Source organism: Halichoeres trimaculatus, unplaced genomic scaffold (genome assembly GCF_033239565.1).
Source record: "Halichoeres trimaculatus isolate MK-OKI-2021-1 unplaced genomic scaffold, fHalTri1.1 fHalTri1_scaffold_14, whole genome shotgun sequence".
Classification (NCBI taxonomy): Eukaryota; Metazoa; Chordata; class Actinopteri; order Labriformes; family Labridae; genus Halichoeres; species Halichoeres trimaculatus.
Window position 1 is genome coordinate 17,981,496 of NW_027437192.1, and position 17,682 is coordinate 17,999,177.

Genomic DNA, 17,682 nt, shown 5'->3' on the forward strand with positions numbered 1-17,682 from the left:
ATACACTGTTCTGTGTAATGTTTGTTTAATGTTACTTTTCCTACTCAACCGAATGTACACAATGTGGTTGGATATGAACTGTTATGTGCCTTACAGTTTGTAACTAAAAATATATCAAAAAAAAAAAGAAAGAAAGAACAAGATGTAAAAAGAAACTATCAACAGAATTAAAATACATGAATTGGATACAATAAAAAAAGATTACTCAGCACTTCAATAGAATTTGACACATTTTTACTAAAAGAAACAAGTAATATATGTGATTTACTATGAGAGATTAAAGTTGTATTTCTTAAAAATAGATTTGAAAAAATCGAATTTGTAAAATAGATCAAAACCAGTGAAAAGCTTGACAAAGAGAGTAGGTTTTGAGTTTGCTTTTGAATTTTTTTTGCCTCAGAGAGTCTATTTAATTCAACAGGGTTTGCAGATTGAAATACACACTGAAACATTAAACACTGATCTGGGATACCCATGCTATAGTCCAGGGATGGAAATACAAAGCAAAACTAAGGTGTAACACATGTATGTCTTGTAATAAATTGGTTTTTATGTGATGACGCAGGACACCAGAGAAAGTTATGAAATCATTTATTCCCAGCACATGTGGTTGTGTACATCTCCAGCATACGATACTGTGCACATGAGAAGCATCATTGACATTAGGCTGTACATGAAGGTGGTCACCTCTCCTGCTTGCACTCACACACACAGTCAAACATACACACAGACGGCTGGATCAGGCCTTCAGGGGACCAAAACTTGGTATCATATCTGCTCTATTACTCACTAATTCTTTGAGTCTATGAACACAGTTACTTTGCCTTGTAAACATCACAAGAGCTACAGTCCTGGCTCTGGCGCGCAGCAAGACGAGAACAGACACCTTTTAGTCTTTTAAATCAGTTCTTTGTTCTCTTTCTTGTAGGTGGTGAATAAGAGGTTGTGGCTGTAGGACTACGGACTACACATCGAGCTTGAGCTTTGTGATTTTCAGTGCAGACTTGGTCTCTAACATCTGGAAAATAAGGAGATTATCCTTCCTTTTTTCCATCTTCCACATGCTCTTTACTGTACGTCAAGCTAAACAGTTACATACCAACATAAAAAAAAGGTTGACGATTACTGACATAATTAAGGAACTAAAAAACAATACACATGCACACACACACCATCTGACACAAAGTTGTGCAGACTGCACTTTTGACATTGTCAGATATCGTGCACCAAAATAAAAAGAAGAGAAAAACGATAGGGACTCCCAAGACCTGTGTGAGACTTTCCTCTAACTTCTCAAAGTGATGGCGCTGGAAACACACACCTTGCACTTCATCTGTTAAATTACATTAAACACGACATTTTGAAGATGGAGGTGGAGCTGCCATGATTTTCTAGTCCACAGTTTAAGACTATTAAAACCAGGCTTTACATTACTACCAGCCTGCTGTGTGGTGGGTTGTTTCTTGCAAAGCAGATCCTGGAATGAAGGGTTGATTAATGTACATGCAGAGCACAAGCAACTCCAGTAGATGAGGGTTCAATTTGCCATCTAATCAGTTTGTTTGTCAACACTTCTAGCCACCACGATGAACAAGGCCATCATGAGGCTTTAACCTCAGATATGGCCTTTCTATCTGAAACCTGTTTGGTCCACGTTAGAGTAAGTTTTTGGATAAGCGATCCTGCTCCATTTTTCAGTTGCTTTCAGAGGTGTGTTCCTCTTTTTTGACTTTTATGGCGAAATTCCCAGAAGAGTCTCAAAAATCAGCAATACTACAGTCTGAAAGTCGAACCGATAGCAAAGGAGTCAAAGATGAGGTGCATGTGTGCTGTGTTTGTGAATGTGAGCAAAAGATCAGGAGTTAAAAAAGCCAATATGGCACCAGAAACAAGGAAATACAATGAGAGCAACAAACACAGCTGATCCATAAATAAAGCATGAACTAATAACGGTAAAAAGTGCAGGCCAAACAGGATGCACAGGAGACAGAGAGATATGGCTGGACTCTAAATGAGTTTATGAAATCAGTCTGTTGGACAAATTCCAAGAAAACAAAATCAAAATGTCAACTTCCACAAAATTTGTCCCGATATTTCAGGGGTTTCCGAGCTCAGCCGTTCAATAAATGGTTTATTAAGACAACCCTCGCTGAGAATGTTACACAAGCAGAGTAAGATGGGTTTCTCCCTCAAGCAGGTTAGTATGTTGAGATTGCATGCTGTTCAGCAGTACAGGTTATCAAATACTGGCCTAGTGCTGGTTGTGCGCGTTGTGTGGGAAGGGCAACGAGCAGAAAGGAAAGTCTGCTTTCTTTTTTATTTCTTTAAGCCACAACACCTCTCCTCTCCCTCCTGGGGCCTCCCCCCCTCCCTTCACCCGCGGAAACCATATAAAAGACAAAAAATAAAATAGTAAAATCAAAATACATACAACATCATTATAGTTCCTCCACATCCCCCTCCAGTCTCTCCTCTTTGAACTTAACTCCTCTCTTAATAGTGTTTTCAATATGAAACAGTGGACACACCCATGTCAGATTCTAACATTTACATGATTTTTTTAGCACAGTCTCTCTGCTTTCCATCCAGCGAGCGCTTCAGAGAGAACTGGAGTGGAAGTTTGAGGAAAGAGTGGAGGCAGGCAAGGGAGGGACGGAGAGGAGGCTTCAGCTCCAAAACAGAGGGTGGAGTATTAGTGATGCCATCTGTCCTCCACACTACTTCAGGATTAGATGGAGTCCTTCGCTCAGTTCATCTGGAGAGGGAGACAAGTGCAGCGAGCAAAGAAGAACATTAAATCCCTGTCAAACGGGGGGAATCTACTTGGACGAATTTCAAGGCAAACATGGATACCAGAGCATCGTGTGCTCACCTTTGACAGTGCAGATCAAAAAACAGCTCTCGTCAGGGAAGTTGTAAACCATCTGCAAAAGACCAAACAGACGAGCTGAAACACAGCAGCATAAACAGACGGATGTACATTGAAAGAGCTGGGCATGTAAATGTCATGCAAATAAGTGACTTGCACACACAATAGAGCTGTTGTTCCTGCACACTAAACAGTGTCGCACTGCTAACTTCTTCCTCTCTACACAGTGAAGGAGTCTCAACGCTTGTTCTGAAATTTATTCCTGATGCATTTCTGCATGACTGATACTGAACTATGAAGCTAACATTGAAATCAATAACTGAGGGTAAAACAGATCACAGAACATCAGAGTTTCCCGTGTCCCCCACATTCTCCTTCTATCATTTGATGGATTTCTTTGAACAAAGAGCCCTCTACTGGTCAGAGTGTTTTTCAGATTTAAACTCCGCTTTCAGCTTTTGAATAGGACAGCTTCAGAGAGAGACAGAGACAGAAATTGTGGTAATATGGGAAGACAGACACCAAATCAATCCTATGACCAGTGGGACAAGGACCACAGCCTCTATAGAGTGACTGCCTGCCCTGCTCACTGAGTAGTGCTTGCGTCAGAGATTTCAAAGTATTTATGATGAACAGACTGGAAAAGTGCCTATATGTTGCTTGTGTGTGTGTGTGTGTGTGTGTGTGTACATACCTGGTCACTGAGCAGGATGTGTATGCCTGTGGGACCCTGTCTGTACACCTGGTTGATCTTCCCCAGTGGAAGGCTGCACACACTCGCCATCTTGCGGATGAGTTCTGCAGCTGTGAGCTCCTCTAAGTACAGCGCATGATATACTACATACACACATACACACACACACACACACAGATCAAACACTCCTGTTAAACACCACACACTGCAAACAGTGCAGACTAAAATCAACCATAGTTTTTGCCTTTCAATCTGTTTACCTTGTAAATTTGAGGAAACGCTGTGTTCTCCATTTTCATTGGTGCTGTGTCTCTCCAGCAGGGGGCTCTGTCGAGGAGACTCCTGACAAACGTACACAGTCAACCTGGGACGCACTGACCTGCACACATAGATCATGATTAAGGCTAAGAAACAATTCTAGAGGTTGCTTTCTCTCTCTCTCTCTCTCTCTCTCACACACACACACACACACACACACACACCTGGATTTAAGTGCATTGAAGAGTCTGATCCCATCTGCTGGCCCACATATCTGGACCAGGTCGTCCCTGGTTAGCTTCAACAAATCAGAACCTGTGTAACAAATGAGCCAAAAAGTCACTTTTGCCGTAGCTGTTACAAGATCACAGCCATGCCTCAATGTGTGTGTGCATGTGTGTGTGTACCTGAGAAGTGAGAGAATAGCCGTGTGTAGGAGTTGAAGCGGTTTTTCAGGAGCCACTTTTGTGCGTCCTGTATGGAGGCAGTGGGGCTCAGCTGCTGCACATGGAGACACAGACACACGGGACATCAACATCAGCTTCCTCACATAGATATGACTATTTAATCTTCACTAGACAGGAGACTGGTAGAAAGAGCAGATCTACATTAAGGTATCACTAACTGTTTGTGAACTCTGAAGAAACCTTAATGTTAATACTTCAAATTTTCATGCTTATCTGACCATTGGCCAAAATCTATATACATTTTGGTTCATGGTAACACAGAGAAAACCAGAGAGAAATTCCCTTGAACAAATTTAACCAGTGAATTAAATACTGACAAGTCCCTAAAACTATTAAAGGGGACATATCATGCTTGTTTCTCCTTTTCACTATGCCAGACTAGGATGCCTGTAAAGCATTTCTGCCCTCAGTACAAGTCATTTAGTTCCTTCATTTCCCCACAATAGCGTTCTCAATATCCTCATTTTAGGCCATTCTGAAGATCTCGTTGAAACGCTCCGTTTCGAGAATGACCTCCAGTAACCTCGCAACGTCACAGCCCTTTGTGCTCTGATTGGTCAGTTCTATCAGAGGGGCGGAGGGTGTAGAGCCAGGGGGCGGTTTTTGCAGCATGGCAGTATTTACAAAATCGCCACATTGAATGGAGCAGACCGAGCGAGTTTGCTGTTTGCCAAAACTTCACCGTAAGGCATTGATAGCACTAATAAAAAGGCAGAGTGTAGGATACGTCCTTTGTATTGGACCCCGAGTCAGACCAGGACGGTTCTGCAGCTCAGGAGGAAGAAAATCCACCTCAACACAGATCATCTCAGGACGCTTCAGTGTGGTGAGTCAAACCGGTACTGTAACATGTAGAGTTTATACGTGGAAATATAGGCAGACTACACCAATAAACTATTTCTATAACAGGGCTCCATCCTGCTCCTTCACTTTTTACTGTCTGTTTTATCCATCATGCTGAAAGTGTAGTCTAAAGATCACCTCTACCGTCAGTTCGTCGCTATGTTAGCACTCAGTCAAGTTAGCCAGAGCTAGTAGGGAGCTCTATTTATACTCTGCTCTTGGTGGGTGTATCCCTCGGTGGCCATTGTGTGACTAACTGACTTCACAGAGGAGGAGCTGCTTTATCAGATTACTCCAATAAAAAGAAAGGATCCTCATGTCGTCATGAAGGTCGAAATCTCGAAGCCAAATGTCAATGACCTATTTTCAGAGGCATCAAATCTCGTTCTAGGATATCAGAAAAAATACAATATCTCATTTTTTGAAAATTCAGGGGGTGAAAGGTCTTGTTTTAAAATTTATTATATTATATGTAAGTATTAAATCAGGGATCAGCATGATATGTCCCCTTTAAGTCATCTCATAACAGTAACACACAAAGCCTGTTGGCTGACTGCAACCCAACAGTTTTATCATGTAGGTATATAATATTTGGTATTAAGAGAAATATCTTGTATCTATAAATTTAAAATATTTTTACAGCAACATAATAAAAGATATCTTCAAATGTAATGACTAGTATCTGAATTTTTGGAAACTGTGGGATTTTATACTAATGTATCAGTGAAACAATAAATATTACCATGATGCAGTAATGCTTCAGACCATCAGAAAGCCTGCTACAAGCTCTACAAGCCACCAGAGGACGCTGTGTCCTCTTTGTGTGAAGCCTCAGGGCTTTCAGTCTTTTTCAACAAAAACAAAGACAAAACTCAATAAAGCTTCATTCACCTGTAACTATTTAGCACTAGATGTAACCAATGACATTTGTAGCTCATAGTGTCACAAAATCACTCAGTGGAACAACACAGCTGAGTCCATATTCAAGTTTAAAGCTGAGTCATTCACTAAACACAATTAGCATGACAGTAGAGCCCAGTGGCCTTTGCTCTTTTCAAAATGCTTGTGAGGGAATACTGTAACTCTCCTTCTTTCAGAAAAGGAGAGTGGACTTACCTCCGAGTTGCCATGGCTGCCAGGGTCTGCCTGGTGATTGGGTGAGGACGAATCACTGCGACACAGGAGACAACAATGAAGAGAGGTGAGACCAACAGAGACTACAGTGAAAAGGGAGAACAAACACATGCACAGAGAAATGTGTGTGTGTGTGTGTGTTACCTGTCTGGTACTGAGGAGGTTGTGTAGGTGGAGAGCGGGGCTGAGCTGAATGAGGGAGTAGCTGCCTGGTTGGTGCTGACGTAGGCGTTATCTGGCCATGGGGAGCACTTTAAAGAGACACACAGGAAAACAAAAGTTAGACCTACAGGGGGATTTCACTCTGCTGGCCAACGTCAACTATCGTGGAACAAATGCTGAAGAGTAAAGAAAAGAGAAAGAATCAGGAAGTTAGCTTTGCATCTTCTCCCACCCAAACAAGATAAATACTTCACAATGAAGGACCAAAGGATCAACAAGCCAGATTGTAGCCAGGGGTCTGCAGAAAGGCTTAGAGAGTCTATGGACAGATCGGTAAAGGGAAGAGGCGTGGTTTACTAGGACGAATAGAGAGCAGGGTTCTTACACTGCCTCTCTTGGCCAGGGAGTCGCCACAGTCGGCGGGAAGTGTCCGCTTGCTGGACTTTTTCAGCTCGTGGTCACCCGCATCCTCTATGATGGGTTCAAGTCTTGTCTGCATGAACAGACACAGAGTAGAGGTTAAGCAACCACAGAAAAATACACAAACACAAGCTCAACCTGCAGGAACACACTCCACCTAGGGCTGAACGACTTTGGAAAATAATCTAATTATGATTTTTTTGGACCAACATTGCTATTGCAATTCAGCATGCAATTTTATTTTAATATTATTATTATTATTATTTTTATTCATTCATTCATTTATTTATTTATTTATTTATTGGGGGTGGGGGGTGGGGGGGTTATCTTCTTCCTAATTCACTAAACACAAGCAATAAATCATTCTGTAGTATGGCCAACATGACAAAGAATACTGTAACATACAAACAATTCTGTCCTATAGGCAAGGCTTACATGTTATGATGAAATGATATGAATAACATCGTTATTTAACTATTGCAATCACATTAGAATATTGACTGATTGATTTAACTTAAAGCCTTGTAGACATGTGATATATTTATCGTTAATTACCCTAAACACAATCACAGAAAGATACAAAGCACTGCAGAACAGGCCTGGTATGAACTATAATATGAAAAAAGAAATCCCACATTAAATAAAGAGCAGAAATTTAAATAAGACCAAATCTCTGGCTCAACCACTAAATCTCAACAAATGGAATGCACTGTTTTATAAAAAGAAAAAGAATTGTGTGAGTGAACTGAGTGAATATAAATATTTAATGTATAAAAATCTAAAAACACAAACTAAACTACAAAACTGTAAGTAAAATTAGTTTCAGCTAAACCACTGACATATGGGAACGATTGCATTTTTATATGCACTTCTTAAATGCAGCCTTTGCGATTTGACAATTGCATTCTATTACACTGAGATGTCTGTTTAAATTTGATTAATTGTTCAGCCCTAGCTCCATCACGAAGTGGAAGACCCAAGGGCGGTCTCAGTGTGGCAGAAAAGTTTGTAAAATACAAGCCTTATGCTTGGACAGTGACTTCTGGTGGGATTATACATTGGATACAGAGAAAACATGGTGAATGTATTCAGTGAAGACAGACCTTGATCAAAGGACCTCTATTTTGTACTGAGAAGCTGTTCAAAATCTTCGGGATTTTCTATTGTGTTTATTCTGGATCTAAAACTGAGGCCTTATTCACCAATTTCTGGCAGGTGAAATGGTTTAAGTGTCAAATCATGAAACAAATACTGTATACTGATGTGTCTATGATGGTCAGAATGGTGAGCATATTAGCTGTGTATGTTTGAGCTAAGGCAGCTTAAAGTGTGTAAAAAACTTTCAACACATTTCTTCATCTAAAAAATGAGCTGCATCCCATTCACCAGTGCATCTCACACATGGGTATAAAATGCACTAATATTTTATTGTGCCACCATATTTTACCCAGAGGATGGCGCTATATTGAGCAAGAGGCTGCTTTGCCACACACATGCTGGATATGAAGCATATGCAGAATGTGGTTCTGATGTTTTCTCCTCATTAGGCCCTACTCATACATTTAACTAAAAATATAAGATAAGATAAGTTTGTAATTGGGGGAGCTACACATCTGCAAAGAAGATTCTTACTGCTGAATGCAAAGGAGGGTCTCCATTCCAGGACAGTTCAAACCTTTTCTCTCAGAAAGACCCAAAAATATAAACCGGCTCAATTGCAGAGATTTGCTCATCTTTCCTTTTTTACATTCTCCTATGTTTAAGTTATCCAGGCAAAAATAAAGTATTTGAAGGAATAAATACAAACTATTTAAGTTTCAGCTTTACAGTTTTGAAATGAAAATGAGAGTATTAGAGTCCATACAGTGTTAATACATGTTTTAGCATGTTGGACAGTTACTGCTCTTGATCACTCAACAGCAGCTCTATACTGACCTCTGACAGGATTGTGGTGTCATAAGAAGGCTGGTACTTTTCCTTCTCTTGAGGTGTGCGTTTCTCCATCTTCTCCCTGTCTGTCTTCTGCTTACGGTCCGCCCCCTTTGGCTGGACAGGGAGCAGAGAAGAAGAAGAAGAAGAAGAAAAAGAGGTTTATTGAGCCGACATGAAGGCTGGTGTATAAACCTCCTCCTTTTCGTGTGTGTGTGTACCTTAAAGACTTTGATTTGGCAGGAGGCAGAGTGGAGGTGCTCTGTGTACTCTCCTCCCTCTCCCTGGGCGAACGTGTCAACCTGGATCCTGAAGGGGACGCCCTTCTCTCCACCGTGCTTTCTGGGAGTGAACTCTGTGCTGATGCAGTGCACCTGCAGACAAGAGTGTGTGCGTTATCAAAAAGTGTGTCTGATGTGGAAATTTAGAGGCACGCCCAAACAGATGGCACAAAGAGAAGCTGGTGGGTGTGTGCCTGTGTGTGTGTGTAATACCTGTACAAAAACAGAGGTCCTTTTGTTCAAGTCCCACAGGAACTCTGCTGCGTTCAGCTGGGAGGGGTGTGTCTTTGGCTCAACAATGCCCACTGACATGGGAATATCTGTCACACACAACACAAACCCTGATATTTAAACCTGAAATCTCACACACACACACACAGGACAACAGACATGTACATCACATGCCAGGCAACATTACCGATGTCAAGGAGACGGTCGCCTGGACGGTTCCACTTCCAGCCCTCCAGCTGCTGGTGCTCTGTGTACTGCAGCCGGCGGTCATGAAACACCACTCGCACTATGCTCTACACAAACACAAACACAGGTATCATTGCTACATGTGCTCCTCAGATGGTCCCAACTCTCTACTTGGCAAATGGCTTGTCTGGTTGGTGTGTGTTTCAGAGCTTTAAGTGCATAAACACTTAGTAGAGTGATCTGTTATTGTACAAAACCACTGCAGGTCATCTGATAAAAAACAGGGAGACAGGATCACAACCAAACATGACAAGAGAGATTTCCTGTGAGCTGCATTATGTGAGTTAATAAAAAGCTTCCCTGCTTTGTCAAGGATAGAAGCCAGGTTCAGATTTTTTAATGTGCCTCCAGATTAGTTTGCACAGCTTGAAGCTTATTATTGTGATTTTAACTGCACATGTACAAACAGTGACACATAAGATGTTCCCCTGTACAGCTGTGAGGATCCTCTTACCTTCACCATCTTGTTGTTGAGCTCTGGCAGCTCCCCTGGATTCCTGTTGTCTAACATACGGACCTCGTAAGACTGGCCTGTGAGAGACGATGAAGGAGGTGCAGAGAGGGGGAGGATTAATAAAAAAAAGGAGTTATGACAGAGAATGAGTAAAACCACAACAAGACAGTGGTATGAATGCTTCATGTCCCGGTTGTGTTGGGATCAAAGAATTTGAGTCGTCTTGAGAACTAGAGCTCAGTGGGTTTCCATCTAGTAAAAAACAAACAAACTTCTAATCAAAGGGTGGTCTTTGTTGAGGTATACAAAAAAAAACATGGAGGAAAATGTGACTTGAAACTATTCGTCTGTCTTTCAAAAATGTTGGCTGTGGATTCTCACTGTGCAACAAGTTCACAGACGGATGATTCAGAAATCATCACAAGATCTCTGTTTCATGTTGCCCTCACCTTCTCTGCATCATAATTTCAATCCTTCTACAGCTCTCATGAGACATTTTTGATCATGGAAAAGGATCCCTGTCTTAGAATACAAACTTTTTACTGTGTTTCAGTCTTTTTCAGAATTTGAGAGTAGCAGATATTCTGATTATGTGATGGGAATAACACAGGGTGAGCTTCTAAGAATGAAATTTGTAGAGTTTTCAGATTGGTTCAGATTTTTTTCTTTTCTGACTGATGTTTCATCACTGCAGTTACATTTTGTTTAAAGGACTTATAATGTGTATGATAAAACAAACTACTGTCCTTTTTAGGTAAGCCAAACACCAATCAGGGTCCCTCCATCCCACTGACACAGCAGATACTCGCAAACCATCATATCTGTCCTCATATCAAACCAACAGACCTGGATACGAAGAGAAAGCTGCGTCTACTCTGCCATACAGGGAATATTTTGTTCTTCTTATTTACAGACCAAAGCTTGTGTATAAAATCCATAATATGTATGTTACAGGGTATATGCTGATATCCTGGGGTTAAATTCAATACCTTTTTAAGACTTTTTAAAAAACCTTTCAAAAAGTCTTAAGACCTTATCGTGACAATAAGCTGTTGTTAGCAACAGATCTCTGACAGCTGTAGTTTGCATTTTAACATAAATTGGGTAAACTGAGAAGGAATAAAGCTTGAAAGAATAAATGAAACTAAAGGTAGGTTAATTGACATTAACATTCTCACAAAAAGTAACAGTGGTTATTCAAGGCCAACTTGCAGAAAAAACAAAGAAGAATTTATTTCATCATTGTCAAAACTTAGGACATGTGCTTAAGATGGTGTGATTTGCTTTGTATCAGCGCTACAAACTGACGGCTACTAAACTGACGGCTACTAAACTACTCTACAAATGGAGTTTGTTGTCACATTAGCCTACAGATATGTTGGGCTGCTAGCACTACACATAGCTGGCTTCCTCACAAAATTACAACTTTACTTGTTGTCACGTTTCAAACAACAGCGCTATGTAACTGTATTGGTAAATACCTTATCTCATCGCGTTGCATTCAGTAAAAAGGTGATTTGAACAAAGGAAATTTGTTCCAAAACAACTGAGATCAGGGGAAGCTATCTCTAAATCGTAGGAATCCAAGGTCTCAGGTCATCAAAAGTACTGAGAAATTATATCTATTTAATATTTTCAGATGCTAAAGCTTTTCTAGAGCCTCACGCTGGTCTGTGATGGGTGTGATGAGCAGAATGATCGTCCAATCACCAGGTGTGGTTATTTTTGAAGGTTCAGACCCTGAAAACATTTTCCAACCAGATGGACTTTTTCATATTTGGAACTGTCTTGAACACCAATAAAATGTAATACCTCATAACATTAGGGTTAAGACTTTTTAATACTTTTTAAGGGCCTTCATTTTTTCCCCCAACTGATTTATCAACTTTTAATACTTTTTAAGACCCCGCAGACACCCTGTGTTAATATGTAATAATAATGAACATGTTAATTCTGTTTCCTTTTTGCCATCAAGTAACTTAAATACTAATTTGTACCAGTGTTATGTAAAAAAGAAAAACCCCACACTGTTTGTTCTTCAAACACCAAGGTCAAAAGAGGCCACTATTCACATCATCACTAGTTTCATTTGAGTAATTAAACGAATGGGCAGCAGGTTAATGTGGCTGTTGGCTGATGGCTGCCATATCATGTGTGCAATGTACTGCAGCAGTGTCTTCATGAGTTGTTTCAGGAGGCCAGAAGAAGCTCAAAATCTGATCTGACAATAACAAAAACTGGTGTCACACCTTGGTTCAGGTATGTGAGCGTCTCGTCGTGCAGCTTGACAGCAGGTGAGGTGGCGGCACACAGCACATACTGGAATGGGGGATTTTTGGTCTCGTTCTCAGGAGGAAGGCTGCTGTCCTCCTGCTTAAAGATGGGCAGAGCCAGCACATCGCTGAGAGGGACAGAGGAGAGAAACACAGAGAGAGAGAACATTAGCATGGAAAAAAAAGCACGAGAGTACAATCATTCACGTACAGCACCAGCAGCGTGAACATTTTTTTCCGAGAACAGCTCAAGTGATGGATTTCATTGCTGTCGTTAAACTGCCTAGTTTTTTTTTTTTTTAGTAGAAAAATCTCAGCTTTTATTGGCTTGCCCAAACTGTGAGGGATTGAAACAATCACCGTGACCTCCCTGAAGGCAAACACAAATTGCTTCTTTATTCTTTAAAAGTGGTTGTTCTCGTTTTCCAACTGCAATTATCGCTGAAACACATCAAATGGGTTTGGGCCATTTAAACTGTTGCATGCTGCAGAGCGGGGAGAATGAGATTATTAACAGGATTGGCTTATTTTAGAATAAGTGATGATAGCTCTCGATCAAATGGCTCTTTTATTATGTATGCATGAAGCTGCAGAGGGATGAATGAACAAAACGACCTGATAGCCTAAGCTCCTAACACACATGCTCACACACACACACACACACACACACACACACACACACACACACACACACACACACACACACACATAATATCTCTCACACTTGGCAGCCTCTCTGGACAGGCAACCCGTCCTTAGCTCACCCTGACAAATGCTGTGGGAGTGTCAATGGGTGCACGGTGTGTGTTTTCATGTGGCTGTGGATAAAGGAGTTTCTCAGTGATACAAAGAAATGCAGATTATAGCATCAAATTACCATATTCTAAACTTTTAAATATGTCATTGTGCTGTTTATAACCTGACCCAAACTTCAATGAAAGAGAAATGCTTAATAATTTTCAGAAAACCATTCACCAACCCCCTCCCATATCAACTATATTTGTGAAAAGCAGCTTGCTAGATTCTCACACTCACATTTGCAAGCAAGATTATTTTTCCTGCACACTATGCCAACCTGGGTGCTGCAGCCCTGCTTACCCCACTGCCCAGGAAAACTACATCTGCCTCCTGAAACCCGAGGAGCTGGTTCCACTAACACACCGAGACATTCTGTTCCTACCAGCTACCGAGTGAAAACCTGACCCGTAACTCACCCCAACGCCACAGATAGAAGGACATCCACAACTCCTCCTGGACACACAGATACACAGACACACACACACTCACTATCCTGTTTGCACTAATTAATTTCTCTTCACAGCCCATCACTTGTGAAACGATAAACCTGCTGACACTCTTGCGTCTCACACGCGGAGATAAATGCATGCCTGGAGGCAGATGGCTGCAGAGGCCGCTGATAAGACTGATGTGTGTCCTGAGAGCTGCTTGCCTTTGCCACACAAATATCATCACCTCCCATAACCTGTTACATAACACAGTGCACACATACCAGGTGGTTTACAACAATGCCACATGGATTCCAGCTCAGACCTTTTCAGGCTTTTTAAGATACACAGACAGGAAATGTCTCCATCCTCCATAGACACATTACCAACAGGTGACTAATAATGTTTCCCTGAATCATAAGACCCCGGCAGTGCTGGAAACCCCTGACTCTGATTTAAAACCTGCTTCAAGGAAGCTTTTACTGATTATAAAACAGTCTAAATGTAACACAGATTCATCTGGATGTTAAACAAAAGTGAAACAGATGATCAGCTGGTTGATTTTAATGCCCATCACCTGGTCAGATTCCAATGAAGCGACTCACTGCTTGCAGGGCCAGCACCTATGCTGACAATAACTTTCAAAGTTTGTGGTATGTTGAGTAAAACTGAGGCAGGGGGAGGTTTTTCCAATAGAGAAAACATACATAAGCAAGAAAGGATCAGTGCTGAGACAAGAGGTAATGTTCTGCCCATGAGTTCCTCCCTATCAAGCAAAAGTTCATCATAGTTCCTTTTATAAACAGGTGAAGAGTTTGTCCAAGGAACTCAAGCTTTTCCTACACTTACTGCTAAGTATCAGAGACTGCTAGAGATTCATGTAACTGAGGGGCTTGTAAATTCAGTTTCAATGAAACAGCGGTGCAGTTGCTGGTAATTCAGAAAAAGTATTAATCTCAGTGTTGAAAAGTTCCTGGAATAGGAACAAGTTTCCAAAATGGGGGTTAAAGCGCCTTCAAAGTGACATTACTGGCCGTAGATGCAGCTTTGGTGAAGTTCTGTTGTGTGAAACAGAAGATTTGTGAGTGTGTTGATTTTTTTTTATTTTTGTCTCAGAAAAGTGCACCCAGAGCCAACTTAGAATCTTTCTGATATCTAACATGAAATACACTGCAGTTGTGTCAGATATTGCACATGCGGACAGAGCTGTGTATAATATTGTTGAACAGGTTTTTAAGCAACTTTTTACAACCTATGAAAGTGATTCCAAATGATCTGCAATGATTTACAGTTTTGTTAAAGGCCTAAGAAGACCACCAGTTGGTATTTCATGTCTGCGTAAGTACGTGATTATCCATTCTTTCATTTAAGTAAGGGATAAAAATGTGTTTCTCCAGCTGTTCTAAGGGAGCAAATTATACCTCCATCTTATTTAACCCTATAAACACTTTTTCTAATCAAAGAATACTTTTCAAATAAAACTTTACTTTTCACCTTGGGTGTAACACCAAGGCCCTTGTTTCCCCTCACCACCCATGTTGAGAAACAATACCACACATCTGTTCTGATAAACCTGCCAGTCATAGGGGCCAACATGGCCTTTCTTACAGACTTCCTGTTATCATGAAAAGTACACAAACTCCCGCAAGTGACACACGTCTCCAAATCTCACTGTATCACAAGTTTATATTCTGCTAAAGCTCAGATTTAGAGAGAGGAATCCCTGCGCCTGATCGTGACTTCATGCAATGACTGCCCTTCTCCAAACCCCAAAACAAAGAGAGGCAACCACTCTCAGTACAAAGGGCAGGGGGTATAATGTAAACTCCACCAGATACAGTGTGTTGTTCTCTTTGGCGACCTCGTACTATGTTTGAAAGTTGGGGTTACTATGTTGACTTGGTGTCTAACCTCATGCTGTAGGCTCCAGCCCCCAGCTCTTGCCCGATGCCGGACAGGCTGGCGTCGAAGTCGTGCACCAGCCCCGACTCTATGGTGGCGTCGTCCATCTTCAGCACCCAGGCCATCGGCCCCAGCTCCTTGTCCTCGGCTTCTACACGGAGGGCCGCCAGCTTGCTTCAGGTACGAGAGGTCGGCTCGTGAGGAAGTGGGCTCTGCAGCTTGTGAGGGGACACGGTAAGAGGAAAGTTATGCTGCTAGCCCGTTAGCCGCTCCTTGGCAGGCTGGGCAGGCGAACTGATAGCTTTCCAGAGGCTGGATGGGTCGCCATATCTCCACTGGGGGTTGTAGTGTGGTCGTTTCTCGCACAGCACAGAGCTCCACAGCTGGCTGACAGGAACGATACGTTAGAGTCCACTCGGCTAGCTAAATGTTAGTCGTGACTACAAACGCGAGCTGATGCTAACCTTAGCCACCAGCTAGCTTACTCTTCAAAGACAACTTAAACATAAACCCAACAGCCCAGCCGTTACCTCGAACATAAACCCTTTAAACTGTGTCTCTAACTTTATCTCCACAGAATGCAAAGACCACAGGTGAGTATTTTGTTTTAGTCCAAACGCCGCATCCCACGCAGCGTCCGCACAGCTGTTGCTACCTAGCTCCAAGGCTAACTAGCATCAACTTGTTTTATATCCACTGAGTGATGTCCGTTGACCTACGAGCTGCTCTCCTCTGCCGCTCCCTGTACCTCCCCACACCGCTCTCCTCGTCTCATCGCGGTGCTGGAATCCCCGTTACGACTCCTGGTCCTTGATACGCAGTTCTGTAACCATCCAATATGAGGCGTTTGACACAAAACCAGGCATAAACATGGCTCCCTCAGCATACAGTCTGTCGGTCTGCGGAGCCTGCAGGGCTGCCACCGCCAGCCTCAGGAAGGATGCCAGGGCGGTGATCAGCCAATCACAGGACGCCTTCTGTGCCCAGTTCAGGGGGATTGTCCAATCAGAGGCCTCTGTGCTTCCGTCATGGTGTCCTACTGTATGTGAGCTCTGCCTCATCTGGTGTCACCGTCGTCAACTACTTTCCCACTGTTAATAGCAACACTTTCTCCAAAACCTTACCTGTCAGTGTCTCATTTTACAAGAAAAACAGCACTTCATAAGGGAGACTAGATGACTGCTAGATTCCTTTCTGTTGTGCGCTTTTAATTTATATTTTCATCAAGTGAACTACTTTGATCAAGCCATATGCCTGATTGCCTATAGTTTAGAGTAAAACATTTTTTTTCCATTTTTTTCTCAATATTCTTGTGTATTAAAGATAAATCAATAAAAAAAAAAAATAAATAAAAAAAAAAAAAAAAAAAAAAAACTATTTGGAAACTGTACAAAAAGACCCCGGGTGTTTAAATTCGTATTTAGTACTCCTTTTGCTTAAGTCTGTAACTATTCGGTTAGTCCCATGCGGTTTCCAGTTTTGTTTTACATTGTGCAATTACAATAAATATATTTCCTGTTTCTTTTTATACTAGTAGCTGGTAATCACAAATTCACATTGCAAATCTGGATCAACGCTTACATGTTTATAGCTTTACACACCCCTGTTTTTCAAACAAGATAGGCCATAAACCATAAATACACCATGAGAGCGCTTAAAAGTGAAAGCAATGCAGTTGTTAGTTATTCATTAACTCACAGAAAAACTTAAAATTACAATCACAAGCCATAAATTACACTTGACAGATAAGTAAACGCTCACCGTGTGTAGTTGCCGTGTCCCTGTACGGTGGCTCGGAAGTTTTCGGTGTGGTGCTGCCAGAACAACATCGTGCCCTCACTAACACCTGTCTCACTCTGAATAAACACGACTCAACCCGGTGCCGAGGCGGTCCAGATAAGAGTTCATGTTAGTTTCAGTGTCTGGAGAGGAGTTTGCTCCACGGAGAGTGGCTGCAGTCTTGTTATCTGGTCAATTATTATCCCTCGTCGGACCCTGAACGTGGCGCAGGGTGTTTTTTTTTCTTGTCTGTTTTTTACAGGGTAGGGTACACGCGCTATTTTGGCCCGTGATAGGAAAGGACCGCCTCATGACATAATATTTGCCCCCACCGTCCGAGTCCTGCGAGTTAAAGCTGCAGAGGCCGGCCAAGGAGCAAAGGCTTTAGTTCACAATCACGAATAATGGGAAACAATAAATCTCGAGAGAAAGCCACGCAGAAAATCCTATGGTAAAAGCACGATTTAAAGTGTTATATGGTTCAACTGGTAACCCCACAGAAAACCCTGAAATT

At 41.8% G+C, this 17,682-nt stretch overlaps 1 protein-coding gene across 3 annotated transcripts; it reads right to left on the reverse strand.

Annotated features, from left to right (window-relative positions):
• Positions 1 to 566: 566 nt before the first annotated feature.
• On the reverse strand, positions 567 to 17,303 carry ubp1 (upstream binding protein 1). 3 transcript variants are annotated; one of them, XM_074686797.1, is made up of 16 exons: positions 17,151 to 17,303; positions 12,238 to 12,389; positions 9,989 to 10,065; positions 9,476 to 9,581; positions 9,271 to 9,377; positions 8,998 to 9,150; positions 8,783 to 8,893; positions 6,813 to 6,920; positions 6,410 to 6,516; positions 6,248 to 6,302; positions 4,229 to 4,322; positions 4,046 to 4,136; positions 3,824 to 3,942; positions 3,564 to 3,706; positions 2,873 to 2,924; positions 567 to 2,755 (listed from the first exon to the last, which is right to left on the reverse strand). In XM_074686797.1, the coding sequence occupies exons 1-16, from the start codon at positions 17,216 to 17,218 to the stop codon at positions 2,718 to 2,720; spliced, it is 1,581 nt and encodes a 526-aa protein (XP_074542898.1). In that variant the 5' UTR covers positions 17,219 to 17,303; the 3' UTR covers positions 567 to 2,717. The 3 variants fall into 3 exon arrangements, with proteins under 3 accessions (XP_074542898.1, XP_074542897.1, XP_074542896.1); XM_074686796.1 differs by lacking the exon at positions 17,151 to 17,303 and adding an exon at positions 15,399 to 16,345 and having other exon boundaries at positions 4,229 to 4,319; XM_074686795.1 differs by lacking the exon at positions 17,151 to 17,303 and adding an exon at positions 15,399 to 16,345 and having other exon boundaries at positions 568 to 2,755.
• Positions 17,304 to 17,682: the final 379 nt, after the last annotated feature.